Source organism: Rosa chinensis, chromosome 6 (genome assembly GCF_002994745.2).
Source record: "Rosa chinensis cultivar Old Blush chromosome 6, RchiOBHm-V2, whole genome shotgun sequence".
Taxonomy (NCBI): Eukaryota; Viridiplantae; Streptophyta; class Magnoliopsida; order Rosales; family Rosaceae; genus Rosa; species Rosa chinensis.
The window spans coordinates 9412793-9429964 of record NC_037093.1 but is presented as its reverse complement, the minus strand read 5'-3'; the positions used below and the strand labels follow the sequence as shown (position 1 = coordinate 9429964).

The 17172-nt window shown below is 36.8% G+C and overlaps 1 protein-coding gene across 1 annotated transcript; it reads left to right on the top strand.

Annotated features, from left to right (window-relative positions):
* The first annotated feature begins 6007 nt into the window (after positions 1-6007).
* LOC112173417 lies at positions 6008-10757 on the top strand. The gene is made up of 6 exons (XM_024311035.2): positions 6008-6292; positions 6909-7114; positions 7437-7728; positions 8933-9040; positions 10039-10283; positions 10485-10757. Exons 1-6 carry the CDS (start codon positions 6098-6100, stop codon positions 10600-10602), a joined length of 1164 nt encoding a protein of 387 aa, XP_024166803.1. The 5' UTR covers positions 6008-6097; the 3' UTR covers positions 10603-10757.
* Positions 10758-17172: the final 6415 nt, after the last annotated feature.

The window sequence follows — 17172 nt, the reverse complement described above, 5'->3', positions numbered from 1 at the left end:
CTTTTAGATGATGTTGAGCATAAAGAAGCTTCACACAGAAAAGGAGAGAGTGGAGGTACTATTGGAGAGAGGTCTAGTCTGCAACATGAGGAACCAAATTTTGAAGATAATGGGGATGGCAATGGGGAGGGTAGGGTAAGGGGATCAAATTACCATCCCCATACCCGACTTCATTCTCCATCCCCGTACCCGCCCCAATCCCCGTAATAAGATATCGGGGATTCCCCGTCCCCGTCCCCATTGGGGATTAGGTCCCCATACCCGCCCCAATCCCCGTTAACAATATTACTAATTTATTATATTAAAATTTATACAAATAATTATGGATTGTAAAATATAAAGTTAAATCCAACATTAAAATAAAATAAATTTCTTATTTCAATCAAGGAAAATTGATATATTGATAAAGATATTTTATTAAAAGAAATTTTTTTTTTTTAACATATTTATTAACATAATTTAAATATTGACAAAAGATGAAGTTTACAAATATTTATTTATAAATAATATATATATATATATATATATATATATATATTAGATAATTCTTATTGGGTGGGTATGGGGATGGCGATCAAAATACCATCCCCGCCCCGTACCCGATTTCAGAATTCAAATACTGGGGATCCCCATCCCCGTTACCCGATTTCCCCCGAATTTCTCCCCGTTAGGGTCGAATACCCGATGGGTACCCTACCCAATGGGGATTTTTGCCATCCCTAAATGAAGACATGTTTGCTGAGCAAGAGTCTGTTGAGGAACCACCTAATTACATTGTTAACTCTGATGGAGAAAAGGGGGAGATATGGTTGTACTTTAACCCTAAAACTGATATGAGAAGACCTGTTTTCAAGTTAGGGATGATGTTCGACACAATTCAAATTTTGAGAGAAGCTCTTCGGGAGATGGTTGTATAAGGCAGCTGGGAGTATATTTTTTTGAAGAATGACAAAATAAGATTAACGGTCATATGCAAGGAGGAAGATTGCCTATTCGAGCTGTGTACTTCAAAAATGCAACATGAGGATACTTTGATGATCAAGGGTTACAATCCAAAACACAATTGCACAAGGAAGGAAGTATAACAACAACATGGTGAAACAGAGATTCTTAGTAGCAAAGTTTAAGGACCAGATTGCTCTCAATGAACATTGAAAACCAGGTATATTTACTTGAAACATTCAAAGTTAATATTTCTTTCTTATAAGCTATTTGAATGTGAGTTTAATCAAATTGTCATTTGGTGTTGCAAATTCACTATCTAAGACAATGTCTGCCAGTATTAGAGCAAGGGTCAAGCCAAATGGCTTATAAGGTGAAGAGGGCAGCTTTCCTGGAAGTTGACAGCTCTATAAAGTATCAGTTTCCAAGGTTGAGAGACTATGGAAATGAGTTGAAGAGGGCTGATCTAGATACTATAGTGGATATTAAGTGTGATTTTAGCAGCACTTCCAAGAATCCAGTCTTCAAAAGAATAGACATTTGCTTGGGAGCCTTGAAGAATGGAATCAAGGCTAGCTATAGAAGTGTGATTGGCTTGGATGGTGCACACTTGAAAAGTGCTTTTGGGGGATAGCTTTTGACAGCAATGAGTTTAGATGCCAATAACACAAGCTGTGTTGTTGCATATGTAATGGTTAAGATGGAGAATAAGGACTCATGGATTTGGTTTTTAGCTGGAACTTTTATGCAAGGACTTGAAGATCAAGGAGGATGTAGCTGGATGGGTTGTTATTAGTGATAAGCAGAAAGGGCTCAAACCTGCATTTGAGAAGATGGTCCCAAGTGCACATATCCGATTTTGTGTCAAGCATATGTGGACTAACTTCACAAAACTTTTCCTTGGTAAAGTGATGAAGGATCATATGTGGAAATGTGCTAAGTCTACTACTATGCCTTACTATCTTAATGACACGGAGGAGGTGAAAGTCCTTAATGAGGATGCTTACAATTGGATGACAGGTATTTGAATACAATCTGTTTTTACAAGTATAGGGTTTATTTATTTGCTATTTTTAACTGCTGTTTTGGTTTTGCAGAAGATGAGAGGCCTCCCAAACATTGGTGTAGGGCGTTCTTCAACACAGCCAGTAATTGTGACATTATGGACAACAACCTATGTGAGGGTTTCAACTCATGAATTGTGGAAGCTAGAAAGAAGCCACCAGTCAGCATGTTTGAAGACATAAGATTGAAGCTTATGAAGAGGATTCAAGTGAGAAGGGAAAATATAGAGGCTTATGAAGCTGCCCTAAGCCAAGGCAAGTGTTGGAGAAGAGCAAGGTGAAGGCTGCAATCGACTGTACTCCAACATTCAATGGTGGGGATGAAGCTGAGGTTGAGAATATAGAACCAAACAAGAACGGTGTGAATTTAAGGTTGAGGACATGTAGTTGCAAGAGGTGTGACTTGACTGGATTCCCATGCAAGCATGCAGTTTTAGCCATACATTTTAGGAGGCAAGACCCAGATGACTATGTTGCTGATTGTTATTTCAAGAAGAGGTATGTGATTATCTACAACAATGTCATAAGAGCTGTTAACAACATGGACTTGTGGGGAAGATGTGAAGATCCTCTAATCTTACTTCCAGCATATTCAAGGCAATAGGGTAGGCCTAAGACACAAAGGATTAAGGATTCCTCTGAAAAGCTTTAAACAACTGATGATAAGCTTGGAAGACAGCAGAGATCCCCAATGTGTGGGAATTTCACCAAGTAGGCCATAATGTTAAAACCTGTCAAAGACACTTGCCACCAAAGGAAAACAAGAAGAGGAAGGTCAGCAATGAAGAAGGTCATGGTTCTGATAAGGTATTTTTGATTTTAGGATGCTTTGAACTGATTTGATATGACAAAGAAAGGTCAATTTATAACACAATGAAACTGTTATTGCTTGCTGCAGGCCAAGAGAGGGAAGAAAGGTCATATGTCTGCAAATGAATTAAGGAAGAAAGTAAGGGAGAGAGCAGAGTATCAAAGGGTAAGATTGTCTTGAGTTTTAATGTTTAGCTGCTACTTGTTTGACCCGTTGCTGACTTGATTTAATGGTTATTTGTGTAGAAAAAGTTTGTTGCTGCCAAAGTTGCAAAGTCATCCACATCAAGGCTTGCACAATCTAGAACCAAACCTACAAGCTCCAGGCCAGCCTAAACTACATCTGCCCCAACCAGACTTATGAGTTCAAGGCCTCCACAATCTTCAACAACATCAAGCAAGCAGGTTGCAACTTCAACAAGGACATCTTAGAGGATCGAAGAAAGGTCAGTTACAAGAGATGGAAAATAGGAAGTATGACTCAATGTCTAGCATAGGCAGCAATTTCATTCTTGACATAATTTTTTGTGCAACTATGTGCTGTGTCACTTAGTTGCTAGCTCTAATCTTTTGTTAAGATGATTAGAGCTAAATTTCAAACAGATCTGAACAATTTATGAGGGATGTAATGCTCTAATTTTAGTTTTTGTTACGTTAGAGCTTTTTTGTTAGGTTGCTGCAAATACTATGCCTATTATGAATGAAAGTGTTCTTATTTTCAGTTCATGGATTTTTATGAGTGAATGCTTTTGTTGATGACTTGAGGAGTAAGATGAAATGTTTTTTTGTTGTTGATGAATATTTGAGGATTTGTGGTGAGGTATTTAACCATTGGAGGGAATTTTGTAAGAAATTAAAGCAGGGGCAAATTCGTCAGCTTACAAAATTGGCGTCTTACGTGGTGCTGAGCTGGCAAGTTGAAAACTGATATGTCATCAAGCAACCAGATGAAATTGAGGGAATGGATAAGTTGGACTGAAAATTTTGAGTTTAGGGACTTTTGGGATTAAATTAAAAAGGCAGGGACTGAAACGAGGATGAAGTCATACTTCAGGAACTAAATAGTAGTTAGCCTAAAAAATTATATCAATCACTAAACATGTAGCTAAAAACTATAGCTTAACTATCTAATGTCGAATTCGAACCCTAAATCTCAAATATAAACTATAAAAATAGATTTTTTTTTTTTTTTTTTTTTTTTTTTTTTTTTTTTTTCTGGATAAATAATTGTTTTATATTCTTTATTGATTAATTCATTCCAGTATCTCAAATAAAACAATAATATGAACAAATAGGACGAATAACATCCATTCACACACATATAGCCATAATTCATGTGTTCATGATGACTTATTTCACATATAATTTACGGATAAATCTATAGTACGTTAACATTTCTAATATATGTTCAATTTCATGTAATATTTACCACTTTAAGGACTCATGTTACTAATTTGAGGACTAATGTGATAACTAGAAAAAAGTTCTCATGAAGGTAAATAAAGTTCTCATTAGAGTAAAGTAGATATTAGAAAAAAATCCTCATTAAGATAAATAAGATCCTCGTTAGAGTAAAGTAGATTTATCATTTGGATAATTGAGTCATAAAAATGGTAACTGTAGAAAGTTCTCATTTGAGTAATTAATTTCTAAAAGTAATAATTGTATATATGTTATATATTAATATACTGTAAAATTTCTCATAATTTTTATTTTTTATAGGACTTGACATTCTCTATATACTAAAATTGCTAAATCATTGTTCATGGCTTAGTAGTTAGAAATAGTGTGCTCGAGCCAGCACGGAAAAAGACGAGTTTGTCCATTTTTTTAAATTTTTTTTTTTATGATACTGCCATTCGCTCTAGGTATACGAACCCATCATTAGCACCAACCTCATTTTTTCCGCTCTTTGTGTGCGAGTGCTTCAAAGGATCTAAAATACCAAAATATAGCTACTATACACCATTTATTCTAGTCTAAATGAGCAACACTTCAAAGAGCCCTAGGCGCCGCTCTGACGCCCAAAACTGGCACCAGTTGTTTTGAAGAAATCTCATATTTCTTAGAGAATCTGATGGGGCGTTGCCGGGATTGCCATCTTATTTTTCATGAGCAGGGCTTATGCCCCTTTGCAGGTAGAAAAGCCGAGCAAAACTTTGATCCAAAGGGGTGGAAAGTCGTGTGGAATTGCCTAGTTCTTTTGTAGGTTTTGCACAATGCAACTTCACAAGAAAAGCATTTCAATTATAGGGCATTCAAACGCCTATTCTGCCCCTCATTGCAAGAAACTTGTTTGGCCCCAGTTCCTCATCCAAGATGCAAAAGCCAATGGTCATTCGCAATGCAAACCTACTAATGCAGACAAGCAGCTTGCCTTAGGCCCAGGTGCAGAATAGTCGCCATTGAAACGAGTGAGGCCTGGTTCTCCTTTTGCCTTTCCAAAGAAGATGAAACTCATGCTAAGAGACCTAGCTGTGGGCAATATTGGCTCACCGGCACCACTAAAGAAAGTGAAATTGCTTGCAGCTCCAATCAAGTTCATAGCAAAGTCGCTGGGTTTAGTTGAGATACCAGGAGGAATGCTTGTTCTAGCAAAGGTAATGCCACTTAGGGGAGTCGCCCAAAACGACTCTAATATGAAGAAGAAACGGGGTAGGCCATTGGGGTCTAAGAACAGGAACCCTTCAAAATCGAAGAACAAAGTCTCTGTTGAGGATGTGCTATCTTATCTTCACTCAGGGAAGCCTGCTAGCCATGGCGTGAAGGGCAAGGAAAAGATTTAATTTTCTACTCTTTTAGCCTATTACTATACTTGCTTTCATAGTTGAATAGGCTCGCTGTAATAAGTGAGCATGATATGTTGAATGAATGGTCCTAGTCTATGTATCACCGCGATGTTTTCTTGCATCACAACTTCTTGAGTATCTGTACATGATAGCGGAATGATATGTAGATGGCCTTACTCATTTTAATGAAATCGCTATAATTATTTGTCAAAAAAACAAAGAGCAACATTACAAGTAATAAGTAGAGAAAATCGGGTCAATACTTTTAGTACGTGGGGTCTAAAATACCTCGAAATACAGGCAATATACACATTTTAACCGTATAACAGCCAATATGACGGGTCGGCCCGAAGACCCGCTGTAGTTTCCGCTGCGGAGACGAATTGTGGTTGGTGTTTACATAGAGTTAAGACCAAAACAGAGAGAGAGGGTTTCGGCAGAGGAAGAAGAAAAAGAGAAGAGAGAGAGAGAGAGGGTCCGGTGGCTATTTCCATGGCCACTCTCCGCTCCTTCATCTCCTCCTCTTCTTCTCTTCATCTACTCCCTCCTCCTCTGCTTCGCTTTTCTTCTCCTCCTCCTCCTCCTATCTTCCGCCACGTCGCTACCCCTAGAGGATTCTCGCGCCTGGTTCTCGCTTCTTCGGCTTCTCCTTTCGATGATCTCAGACGTCCGATTCAATCCTCCAAGGTCAGCTACGAACTCTTTCTCTCTCTCTCCTTTGCCAATTCAATTCCAATCTGAAGTTTGTGAATTATGTTTGGTAAATTAGGGTTCAGTTGTGGAGTTCAGAGCTGCAAGTAACTTGATTTTCAATATGATTAAGCTAGAATTATGATAGAAGAGATGGAAAATTGTGAATGTTGAACTGAATTGGGAGTGAGGAATGAGTAATTAGCTTATGCCATGCATTGAAAGTCTAATGTTTTACTATCAGGGAATTTGTGAATTATGTTTGTTGAATTAGGGTTCAGTCGTGGAGTTGAGCTGCAATGACCTTGAGTTTCGATATGGTTTAGCTGGAATTATGATACAAGATGTAGAACTGAATTGGGAGTGGGTTCAAAGCCTTGTATCATATGGTATGAGTAATAAGCTTATGGCGTGCATATAAAGCCTTACGTTGTACAATCAGGGAATTTAATGCAGCTTAGGATGCTAATGAATTTTTTTAGTTAAGAAGAAATATTGAACACTCTTTGATGTATCTTGGTGGTTTTGTTGGGGAATTGAGTACATTATTGTGATGACATGCCCTAGAAATGTTGTTATTAATCAATGAATGTGTTATATTTCTTTCTTGTAGAAGTCGGTTCTCTCAAATTTGATACAAGAGATAGAGCCCTTGAACGTGAGCCTCATTCAGAAGGATGTTCCACCTATGACTGTGGATGCTATGAAAAGAACTATTTCAGGCATGTTGGGCTTACTTCCATCTGATCAATTTCACGTTGTTATTGAGGCTTTATGGGAACCACTCTCCAAGTTGTTGGTTTCTTCGATGATGACTGGGTATGCAATTTCTTTATATCAAAAGCAACAATTTAGCTATATTTAATCATTTTTATCTTGTGTTTTGCGAGAGAGAACTCTATCAATCTGTCGTGGTTCTTTAAAAAAACTCCTCCTTGTTTTCCTCAATTGAAGCCTTTATTTAGTTTGTCCCACTCCATAATCAATTCTAAGTTTCATGTTAGTATTCATTTTATGCAACTCAGGTTATGATCTAGTTTAAGATGACATACTTTATTTTAAGTAAAGTTTTTTTTTTTGTCAACTAATAAAAAATTCTGGAGGTACTTGACATTGTATGGATTTGTTCCTTTTATCACAGATATACTCTAAGGAATGCTGAATATAGACTTTGCTTAGAACGAAACTTTGATATATCTGAAGAAAATCTTGAAAAGCAAACATCAGAAGATTCTGACGTTGATTTACAAGGGATGCTGCTTGAAAGTGCAAATATAATCAAATTTCATGCAAAAGACGAGTTTTCACCTAAGGCTGGAGAAGTGATGGAAGACCCATTGGAGAATCTTGATATTCAAGGCCTCGGTGAAGTGTCACCTGAGGTTCAACAATATATTCTTCATTTGCAGGCTCATTTGTCTTCTGCCAAAAAGGTATTCAATAGTAATCTTCCGTGGAGTTAATCATATGAGTTTGTTAGATGTCATGATTTATCAATGCTTTACACAATTTTATGCTAAAGCAACTAAAGTAATGTTTTGTTATATCTCATGCTTAATTCTGGATATAACTAAGTGATAGGCCCTTGTTAGAGGCACCAAAGGACAATTTCAGAAAGAAAGTGTTATCCATGATCCATCAAGATTCCTCTTTAGGCCTCAGCAAAGTTGCATTTAGAGATTATATTTGTTTACTGATTCTAGTGGCTGGGTTAAGAACTTTTCTTGTATGTAATTGTTTGAACAAGTCATTGCTTAGTGCTAACGCTTTAAGATGCCAGTCCATTTATGTTTCATGCACTTAGTTAGGTTGTTGGTTGTGATTAGATATCTAAGTATTAGGTTTGTTTTCGCCATATTGGAGATTGGAGTGCCTGATAGACCTGGCCTACTGATGTCATGCCATGTCATCGGTAGTGCATCAGGGTGAAATGAAGGGATTTGGTAACAAGAAGAGTCAATATATTGTCTTTCATGTCAGCCTCAAATTTGTACCATAGAACCATAAGGTAAATATATCTTTGAAATTTGTCACCCTCAAATTGGTTTTCATAACACGAGTCATCAAGTTGTCTTGTGTGTCCCTGGCCTACCCGAAAGGTCTATTGATTTGTAATGATTTTTTTTTGAGAAGAAACAGCTTTTTATTAAAAAAGCAAAAATCGAGATACAGGGAGGCGGACAAGGAGTCCGCTTTAATGATCTAAAGAGGGCAGCTAGGGCTATAGGCCTAGCATCTCGTCTAATAATACTAATCAAGGCTTAGGGGCTTATACTACAGCTGCTTGCCAGTTAAGAATAAGGGAAGAAAGGTTATAATCCTTGAACTCCTTAGAAATAGAAACCCATAAGGATGCCCAAAACTTGACTCTCTCCCACAGGTCTTCCTTCTCCACCCCTCCATAGTTTTCAAATAATCTTTTATTTGTAATGATTGAGTTTTGGAAAGCTCTAGTCTTGGGATTTGGGTTTTATTTGCAGATATCAGAGAAAAATAAATCATTACAGCATGTTTATTTTTCTTTTCTATCCCCATGTTAAGCTTGGCATTGATTGACATCTTCTCCATTTCTTTCAACAACTGATAAATTATTTGTGTTTAGAAGAATTCTCAAATCTCTTTTTTGTTTTCTTGAAGGAACTCCACGATGTCAAAAGGAAAAGTGCTGCTCTCCAAATGCAACAGTTTGTTGGGGAAGAAAAGAATGATTTACTGGACTATTTAAGATCACTACAGCCCGAAAAGGTTTCTATTAATTTGTGCAACATACAATAGTTAATTTTCATTATGTTTCCTAATTCGGTCTTTGCATATAATCATATGCTAGTGATAGATACAATTACAACAGGCTTTATATGAAGTGTGATGATTATTAGGTCTTTTACTGCAAGTTATTTTATCATCAGTACCAGTACCATCCTGCAATGTATAGCTTGTTATGTCTTTAAAGCCTGATGAGGACACATCATCTGGGAGTGGTTATGTTGTGAAATGAACCTTATGCTCTAGGGATTTTTCATGCAACTTTTATATTAATAATGTTTCCTTTTCCGTGCAAACCCCTTTCTTGATAGGATGACATAAGAAAAATGAAATTGTGACAGTTGGTCTAACTTTCCTCTTCTTATCCTCTATACATCCAAAATGGTATTAATGCTGTGTTTCTTCCTTTTCCTGTCGAGATTATAGAAATTTAAGGTTGGTAGCAGTTTCTAATATCTTCATTTGATTTAACTGGGGAAAAAGCCAGCTTTGAACTGAGGTTATGTTATTGGCATATTGAGTCTAAGATAACTCTTAACAGCGTGAAATAGTTTGTCTCCTTTTCCACGGAATGATTTTTCATCATGCTTTAAACTCTCTGAGAAGGCCATGAATGCAATCCTTCACTCCCCCCATGTTTCAAAATAATAAATATGTTGACATGTCAGTCTAATTCATGTTGATGGATGTATAGGGATGAGGTGTGGCTTTTGGTTAACTTTCGGACTCACTTGGAAATTATCAGGTTACAGTAACATAATTTTACATTGATATCTCTAATTTTTAGTACTGCACTTGATAATTGTTACTTTGTTACCAAATTTCTTCGTCCGTGCATTCTATTTACTATACTTGTGCTCTAACCTTGGGGGCATGGGTGGCTAACAATGTATCAAATTTAGCTTCTATTAGTGCACAGTTATCTATATGAACAGCTTTCGATTGCAGTTTGATGATTGACGTATTAACTCTATAAACAGGTAGCTGAGCTATCAGAACCAACATCCCCTGAACTTAAAGAAATAATCCATTCTGTTGTCCATGGTCTACTTGCAACCCTTTCTCCAAAGATGCATTCCAAGGCGCCTCCTTTATCTGAGAATACCTCAGCTGGAGCAATAAATGTCGGAAGTGAAGATTGTGCTGAACTAGTTGAAAACACATCACTTCAATTTCAGCCGCTTATTCTAGTAACGCGGGACTACCTAGCACGCCTCCTCTTCTGGTAGGGCCCTTTTTATTTAGTTTAATTTTGCTTCCCCCATTTCATTTCTTTTCTTTTGGGTGCTTTGTTGTGTAGAAATTTCCTTCTTTTCTGTGCATGAGTAGGTTTTTTTCTCCGAGGGAAATTATTATTATCAGTGATTATTCTTCTCTTTTCTATCATCGGTTTCCATTTTTATTAATCCACTCTCTCTTTCTCAAGGTGCATGCTGTTAGGACACTACCTTAAGGGCCTCGAGTATCGAATGGAGCTAACCGAACTTCTTGCCCTAACAAGCAATCCTGAAGGTGATACCCCTGATGGGCAACAAATTGCCTAAATGTTTGTCTCCCTTCTTGCATTTGTACATAGATGTGTTGATAGCATACAAAATTTGTTTCTCTTTCATAAAAGACACTGAAGAACGAAAGTGGGTTATTTATGCCAAAACCGTACATCTTGCTTTATTTAGTGTACGACCTTTATCGGTAATAATCTCTTTGTTCAAGTTTTTTTTCGATGAAGAAGGAAAATTACAAAGCAAACCCTCTAAAACAACCTAACTGAAAAAGATCAAAACAGAAGAAAAAAACTAATCAGGCCAACTAGCAACATCAATTTTGTGAACTAGATTTGCCCAAGTATCATTTTGTGAACTAGATTTGCGTAAGTATCTGCAACAAAATTTGCCTCTTTCCATATATGTACAAAATCAATATGCTGAAACAAAATTTGCCTCTCCCCAAATATGCACAAAATCAATCTGCTGAAACTGAGTAGCCAGTATCTCCTTGTTAAAGTTATTACAACAGAGTTTTGCCAAATGAATGTAAGGAATAGATTATAGTGAGGATACGTTTATCGTGTTTCGGTTATTCCCTTTCTGAACATTGAAATTGTTCTAATCTATTAACGATTCCCATCTCCATGCCTAACATTGGATCCAAGGGTTTCATCTCCATGCTATGATCATGGATCTTGCTGTTAACAATGAAGGAGATGAGATTATGCTTTACTATGATTCAAATAAAGGACGTTAAACGTTCAAGGATATAATCGACCTGAGACCCTTTCCAATTCCCCTAAATCGGAACATTATGATTGACATATTGATCTCCTGCTGCAAGTGGAGGACTGGCATTCAAGTATGGTACATGTTATCCATATATAGATGCCAGCACAGTAATCCACCTGCATTTCATAAACTGGCTTATGGTAAACAAGATAATCTGAATATGTAAATTTGCATTACTAATTGTCATATGACACATTTTCAATACTATTTCGGTTAAAATTGTGTAGTATTGCACTATTGAGTGATCGTATGCAGCAAAACAAGCTTCATTACGTTGCTCTAGAGTAAAATATGTGGTTTTGGGAGTAGCCCACATATGCAAAACAGAGGTAATGTCTAATGGGACTTTTTAACAAAAGTTTTCAGAGAGCATCAATATCAGTCAGCTTGCTGATGATCAAAGGTTCAAGCATCATGGCGTGTGCCGTATAAGCTTGCTCAACAAGGAGATCTCAACAGACCATAATGGAGTGCCCCAGAAAGTACAAAGCTCCTCAACACAGTATCTCTTACAAAGTTTCAATCTTCTAATTTTGTTATCCCAAAAGCATACTTGCATTTTATATTTCTGATAGCGCAGCTCATGCATGCAATAACATTATAAGCCACAGAAAGAAACTATGTTTTCTCGGGTAATAACAATATAAGCCAACAGAATAGTTACCTGCAAGCTCCAATTATCTGAAAAGTCACTAACAAGCATACCAGAGAGTAAAGACTAATAGACTCAAGCATAGAGCCAATGTTTGGTACTTCTCGGAGTGTGTCACTTCCCTAAGCCCATAATTATTTTAGTCGGTGACTGATTACAGGTTTGAAGCTTCCAAAAGGGTGGCGTGAGAAATTTCCGATCCAAGTGCAATTTCTTCAAAATTGTCATTGTGCAGGTCTCCACGAGAATGGGAGGAAGAAATTTTCTCAAGACAAGTTTCTACACCCCTTTCAAGATATTCAAAACTACATTTTACAAGTTCAATACTTCAATTAGGCTTTCAATTGCTAGCTCCAAATAAAAGAGAGAGAAAAGAAAAACAGACAAGAAAATGAAATCAAAGCAACTTGGAATCCATAATCTCACCTGACTGGACTAGTTACAGCTTCTTAGATAGTTAGGTCCTAATTTTTGTCACATCATCATGAAGCAAAATTGCAGGTGCTATCAGATTTTGCAGAGACGAGACGAATGTGTTCAGATGGTCAAAAGTGATAAGTATTAGTTCCTATCACAAAAATTTCTAGGAAACCGGTGAAAGAAAGGCAAATGAAATTAAGTTAAGCTAAACAGTTGAGCATTTATCAAGAAAATTCCCAAGGATTTCCCATAACCTAGAAACTAGACCTCTGTCTGGTTTTATATGTGCTATGGAAACAGAAGCAGTAAGCAGATAAGCTATACATATTGCTCTGAACCATAATGATAAATGGTACCTCATGCAAATTATTTGAAACTGGACACAAATGATATATTTCAATGTTCCGGAAATATAAAAATGTAAAAAGGAAGTCTGCTCAAAGAAACAGAAAAAAAGAAAAGAAAAAGAAGAAGACACTTTGAGCTGAACTATTAAACCCAAATAATGTGCATTGGCACATTTTCAAAATAAGAACTAAATTTTTGAGGGAAAGTAAAAAAAGCAAGAAAAGAAGTGAGTCAACACTCAAACTTGTAGCCAACCATGTGAAGTGTTTGGAGATCAAATGCCAGAGGAACCAAATGCTTATACTGAATTGGGCACAAAGATGGTCAAAAGACATTTGCCAAGACTTTCTATGCCAACATCAGTTAATCCCTTTGAGGGTTAGGTATTGCAAGAAGACAGAATACTGATATTTATATTGTGTGATATCACTGATATGCCATATGGTTAGTGAAGTGAACTTCACAGAACATTCGCCAGTCTCCTAATTTTTTTTTTTTGAAAGCTGAATGGAACTCCACTATGCTGGAGGTTCCATTCCAATGTTATTATCGCTACAACCAACATACTTCTTTTGTTTGTGTGTGTTGGTGGGGGGGGGGGGGGGGGGGGGATGTATAACCTACACCCCATGGAGAAGTATTACAGTCCTCAAGAAGTGCATCTATAATGATATTAGGAGTCTCCTCTAACCATACACACTCATTAGAACCACTGCTAGCAAGGTGAGCAAGCCGATGCGCCAGACTGTTTGCTTCTTGGTACACATGCCTAACATGAGCACCACTTACATCCCCTATCAAGGCCTTAATATCATCAATCAAGTAGCCTAATAGAGAGGAGTCCTCTTCATCTCTTTGTACCACTGCTACCAACATGGCATTGTCACTTTCAAATTCCACCTGCTATGATCCATGTTGAATGGTTAGGAGAACCCCAGCTCTTACAGTACGAGTTTTTGTGTGAAAAGCTTAGGTAACACTCCTTGGTCCTGTACTAACTTCAGGCAGTTTCCTAATCTAGGAAGACTGCATTGGTTATCAAAATGAACTGTCTGCCAAAGTTGCAGTATCAGGATTAAGGAAACTATATACGCCAAGGATCTATTGGATGGCCCTCTCATAAAATAAATCAATCCTTTCACCAAATATCACCATCCTATTCCTTAATAAATTTGAAATTTTTCTTAATCTGTATTGAGTGATGGAAGCTTGTTATGCCAACATCAGTTAATCCCTGTGGCTCACATATATTGTGTGACAAAGGAAGCACAGACAAAAGTATCATGCCTGATGTTATCTGTGGTAAGGTTGAAGGTTCAGTTTCTGCACAAAGTTAATATACTAAGTAACACCAAGATAGGGCAGCCTAAACCTAATCTAGGCAGGCTGTATTGGTTATCAATATACACTGTCTACCAAAAGTTTCAGTATTAGGAAACTACATACGCCAAGGATTCATGAATGACCCCTCTAATGTAATAAATCAATTCTCTCACAAGCACTCAAAATATCACCATCATTTTTCTTAATAAATTACAAATTTTGCTTTATCTCCGTATTGCATAATGAAACTTGATGCACCAACATAATTCCTCCTTAACTAACTTATGTAAAGTTGTAAACCACCTGGTGCTACTACCTTCATTCTATGAGAGACAAGTATATAGTTTATTTGAAACTTTTTATTTTTTTATTTTTTACAATCTTTTAATTGCACCTTTCAACCAGAGAATGAGGAAAAGTATCAATTATGAATGAAGGCAGAAATTCGGCCCCTAAGGACACACCTTTTGAAAAACTTTACATGGGTTACTCCCCCTTCCGTAATGTAAATTTGGGAAAATGATAATATGCAGATGATATGAACTTAGAAAAATGACGAGCTTATATTCTCTGAAAAAAAAAAAATTCAATCAATGTATGTATTTACCATATGACAAACATCATGTAGCAGTGCTCTACTATATTCAAGACCCGAAAATCATGCGTACCTGAAGCAACCAAAACATTAAAAGGCTTAGACGAACCAACAACAATAATAGACTATTAGACTATTATTCAACCAGTACCTGTTTTCAAATGCCAAGGCAGTCATCTTCATTTCAGCTGAAGCCTTCCATTCATTCTGACTTAGCATCAAGCCAAACTACTAGTGATTTAGAAAGATACATCTCAGTGTAAGAGACCACCAAGAGTCTAAGATAGTGCCATGATGCCTTACGGAGAAATGAACTGGCCTATTAAGAGGATAAATAAGTTGTCATGAACTAGCCATGATGTCAACTGTCAAATTCATGTTCTTTACACAAGATAGTAATGAGTTGAATGAAATATCTGTGAAACAATTCATGGAAATGGCCTACATCTGAACTTAAAAAAAAATTGTAATTTGTCAGCTTCAACTAGGCAGTGACAACAAAATTTTAATATCCAAGCCTGATTATACTTGGAACACTGCAGAAGTCAACACTAGAAAATGTTTGGGCACAAGGAGGCTGCGGGTATAGAAACTAAATATAGGTTCAGACAAGATATTAATCGTAGGATAGCTCGCAAATAACTCTGTACACTAATGTCAGGGCGCATCCAGTTATATTGCCTAGCTATCATGAACATTACTAGAGACCATGATGGTAACACAAAACATGAGCCTAGCTATCATGAACATTAATTTTTCTGGTCCAATTATAATAATATAAGAGTATCACATTGGTTCTCACTATTATCTAACCCAAAGCTCCAAAAAGAAATCAAGTCGTCAATTGTATTTGTGGCAGCACCTATGATGATAATACCTTGGGAAAACAAGTTTTACCTGTCATGAGAAGCATCTCCACTCTAAGGCAATATAACCTTGATGGGAGGAAGAAATTTCCAAAAGGGCAGGGCGAGAAAATTCCCATCCAAGTGCAATTTCTTCCAAATTGTCATTATGCATTTCTCCGCGAGAATGGGAGGAAGAAATTCTCTCTTAAGACAAGTTTCTACACCCCTTTCAAGAACTTCAAACCTAAATTTTACAAGTTTAATTAGGCTTTCAATTGCTAGCTTCAAATAAGAGAGAGAGAGAGAGAGAGAGAGAGAGAGAGAGAGAGATAAGAAAATCAAATCAACTTGGAAACCACGATCTCATCTGACCAGACTAGTTACAGCTTCTTAGATAGTTAGGTCCTAATTTTGTCACATCATCATGAATGTAATGCAGGTGCTATCAGATTGTGTAGAGACGAATTGAATGTATTCAGATGGTCAAAACTCAAAAGTGATAAGTATTGGTTCATATCACAAAAATTTCTAGGAAACTGGTAAATGAAAAGCAAATGAAATTAAGTTAATCTATTTAAGGATATCAAGAAAATTCCTAAGGATTTCCCACAACCTAGAAATTATACCTGTCTCTGGTTTTATATATATGTGGTAGGGAAACAGAAGTAGTAAGCAGATAAGCTATCTATATTGCTATGAAATATATGGATAACTGGCGTCGCATGCAAATTATTTGAAATTGGACACAAATGATAACATTTCAATGCTCCAGAAAAACAAAAAAAATTACTTAATTAGTAAAAAGGAAGTCTGCCCAAGAAATAGAAAAAAGAAGAAGAAGAACAAGAAGAAGAAGACACTTTCACCTGAACATTTTAACACAACTCATGCATATCGGGCCATTGACACATTTAAGAAAGACTGAAAATCTTGATAGAAAGTAAAAAACTTCCAAAGCAAGAAAACAAGTGAGTCGATACGCACACTGGTAGCCAACCAGGTGAAGTGTTTGGAGATCAAATGCCAGGTCACCCAGCACAAAAGAAGTACAGAACATATCTTCCAAGAAAAATTGCTATGCCAACATCAGTTAATCCCTTTGAGGGTTATAGGTACTGCAAGGAGACAGAAAACTGAGATATATTGTGTGATATGCCATATGATCTGTGAAGTGGACTTTACAGAACATTTGGCAGTCTCCTAATCTAGGCAGACAACATTGGTTATCAAAACGAACTGTCTGCCAAAAGTTGCAGTATTAGGATGTAAGAAACTGCATACTCCAAGGATCTATTTGATGGTCCTCTAATAAGAAATCAATCCTCTCACAAGCACGTAGAATAGCTCCATCGATCCTTTTTCTCAATGAATTTGAAATTTTGCTTAATCTCTATATTGCGCGATGGAAGCTTGTTTTGCCAACATCATTTAATCCCTATGGCTCGCATATATTGTGTGAAGAAGGAAGCAAAATCATCACTGATGTTATCTGTGGCAAGCTTCAAGGTTCACTTTCTGCACAAAGTCAAAATACTAATTAACACCAAGATTGGGTAGCCTAACTCTAATCTAGGCAGGCTGCATTGGTCATCACTTATCAATATATACTCTCTGCCAAAAGTTTCAGTATTAGGAAACTTTTGGCATAT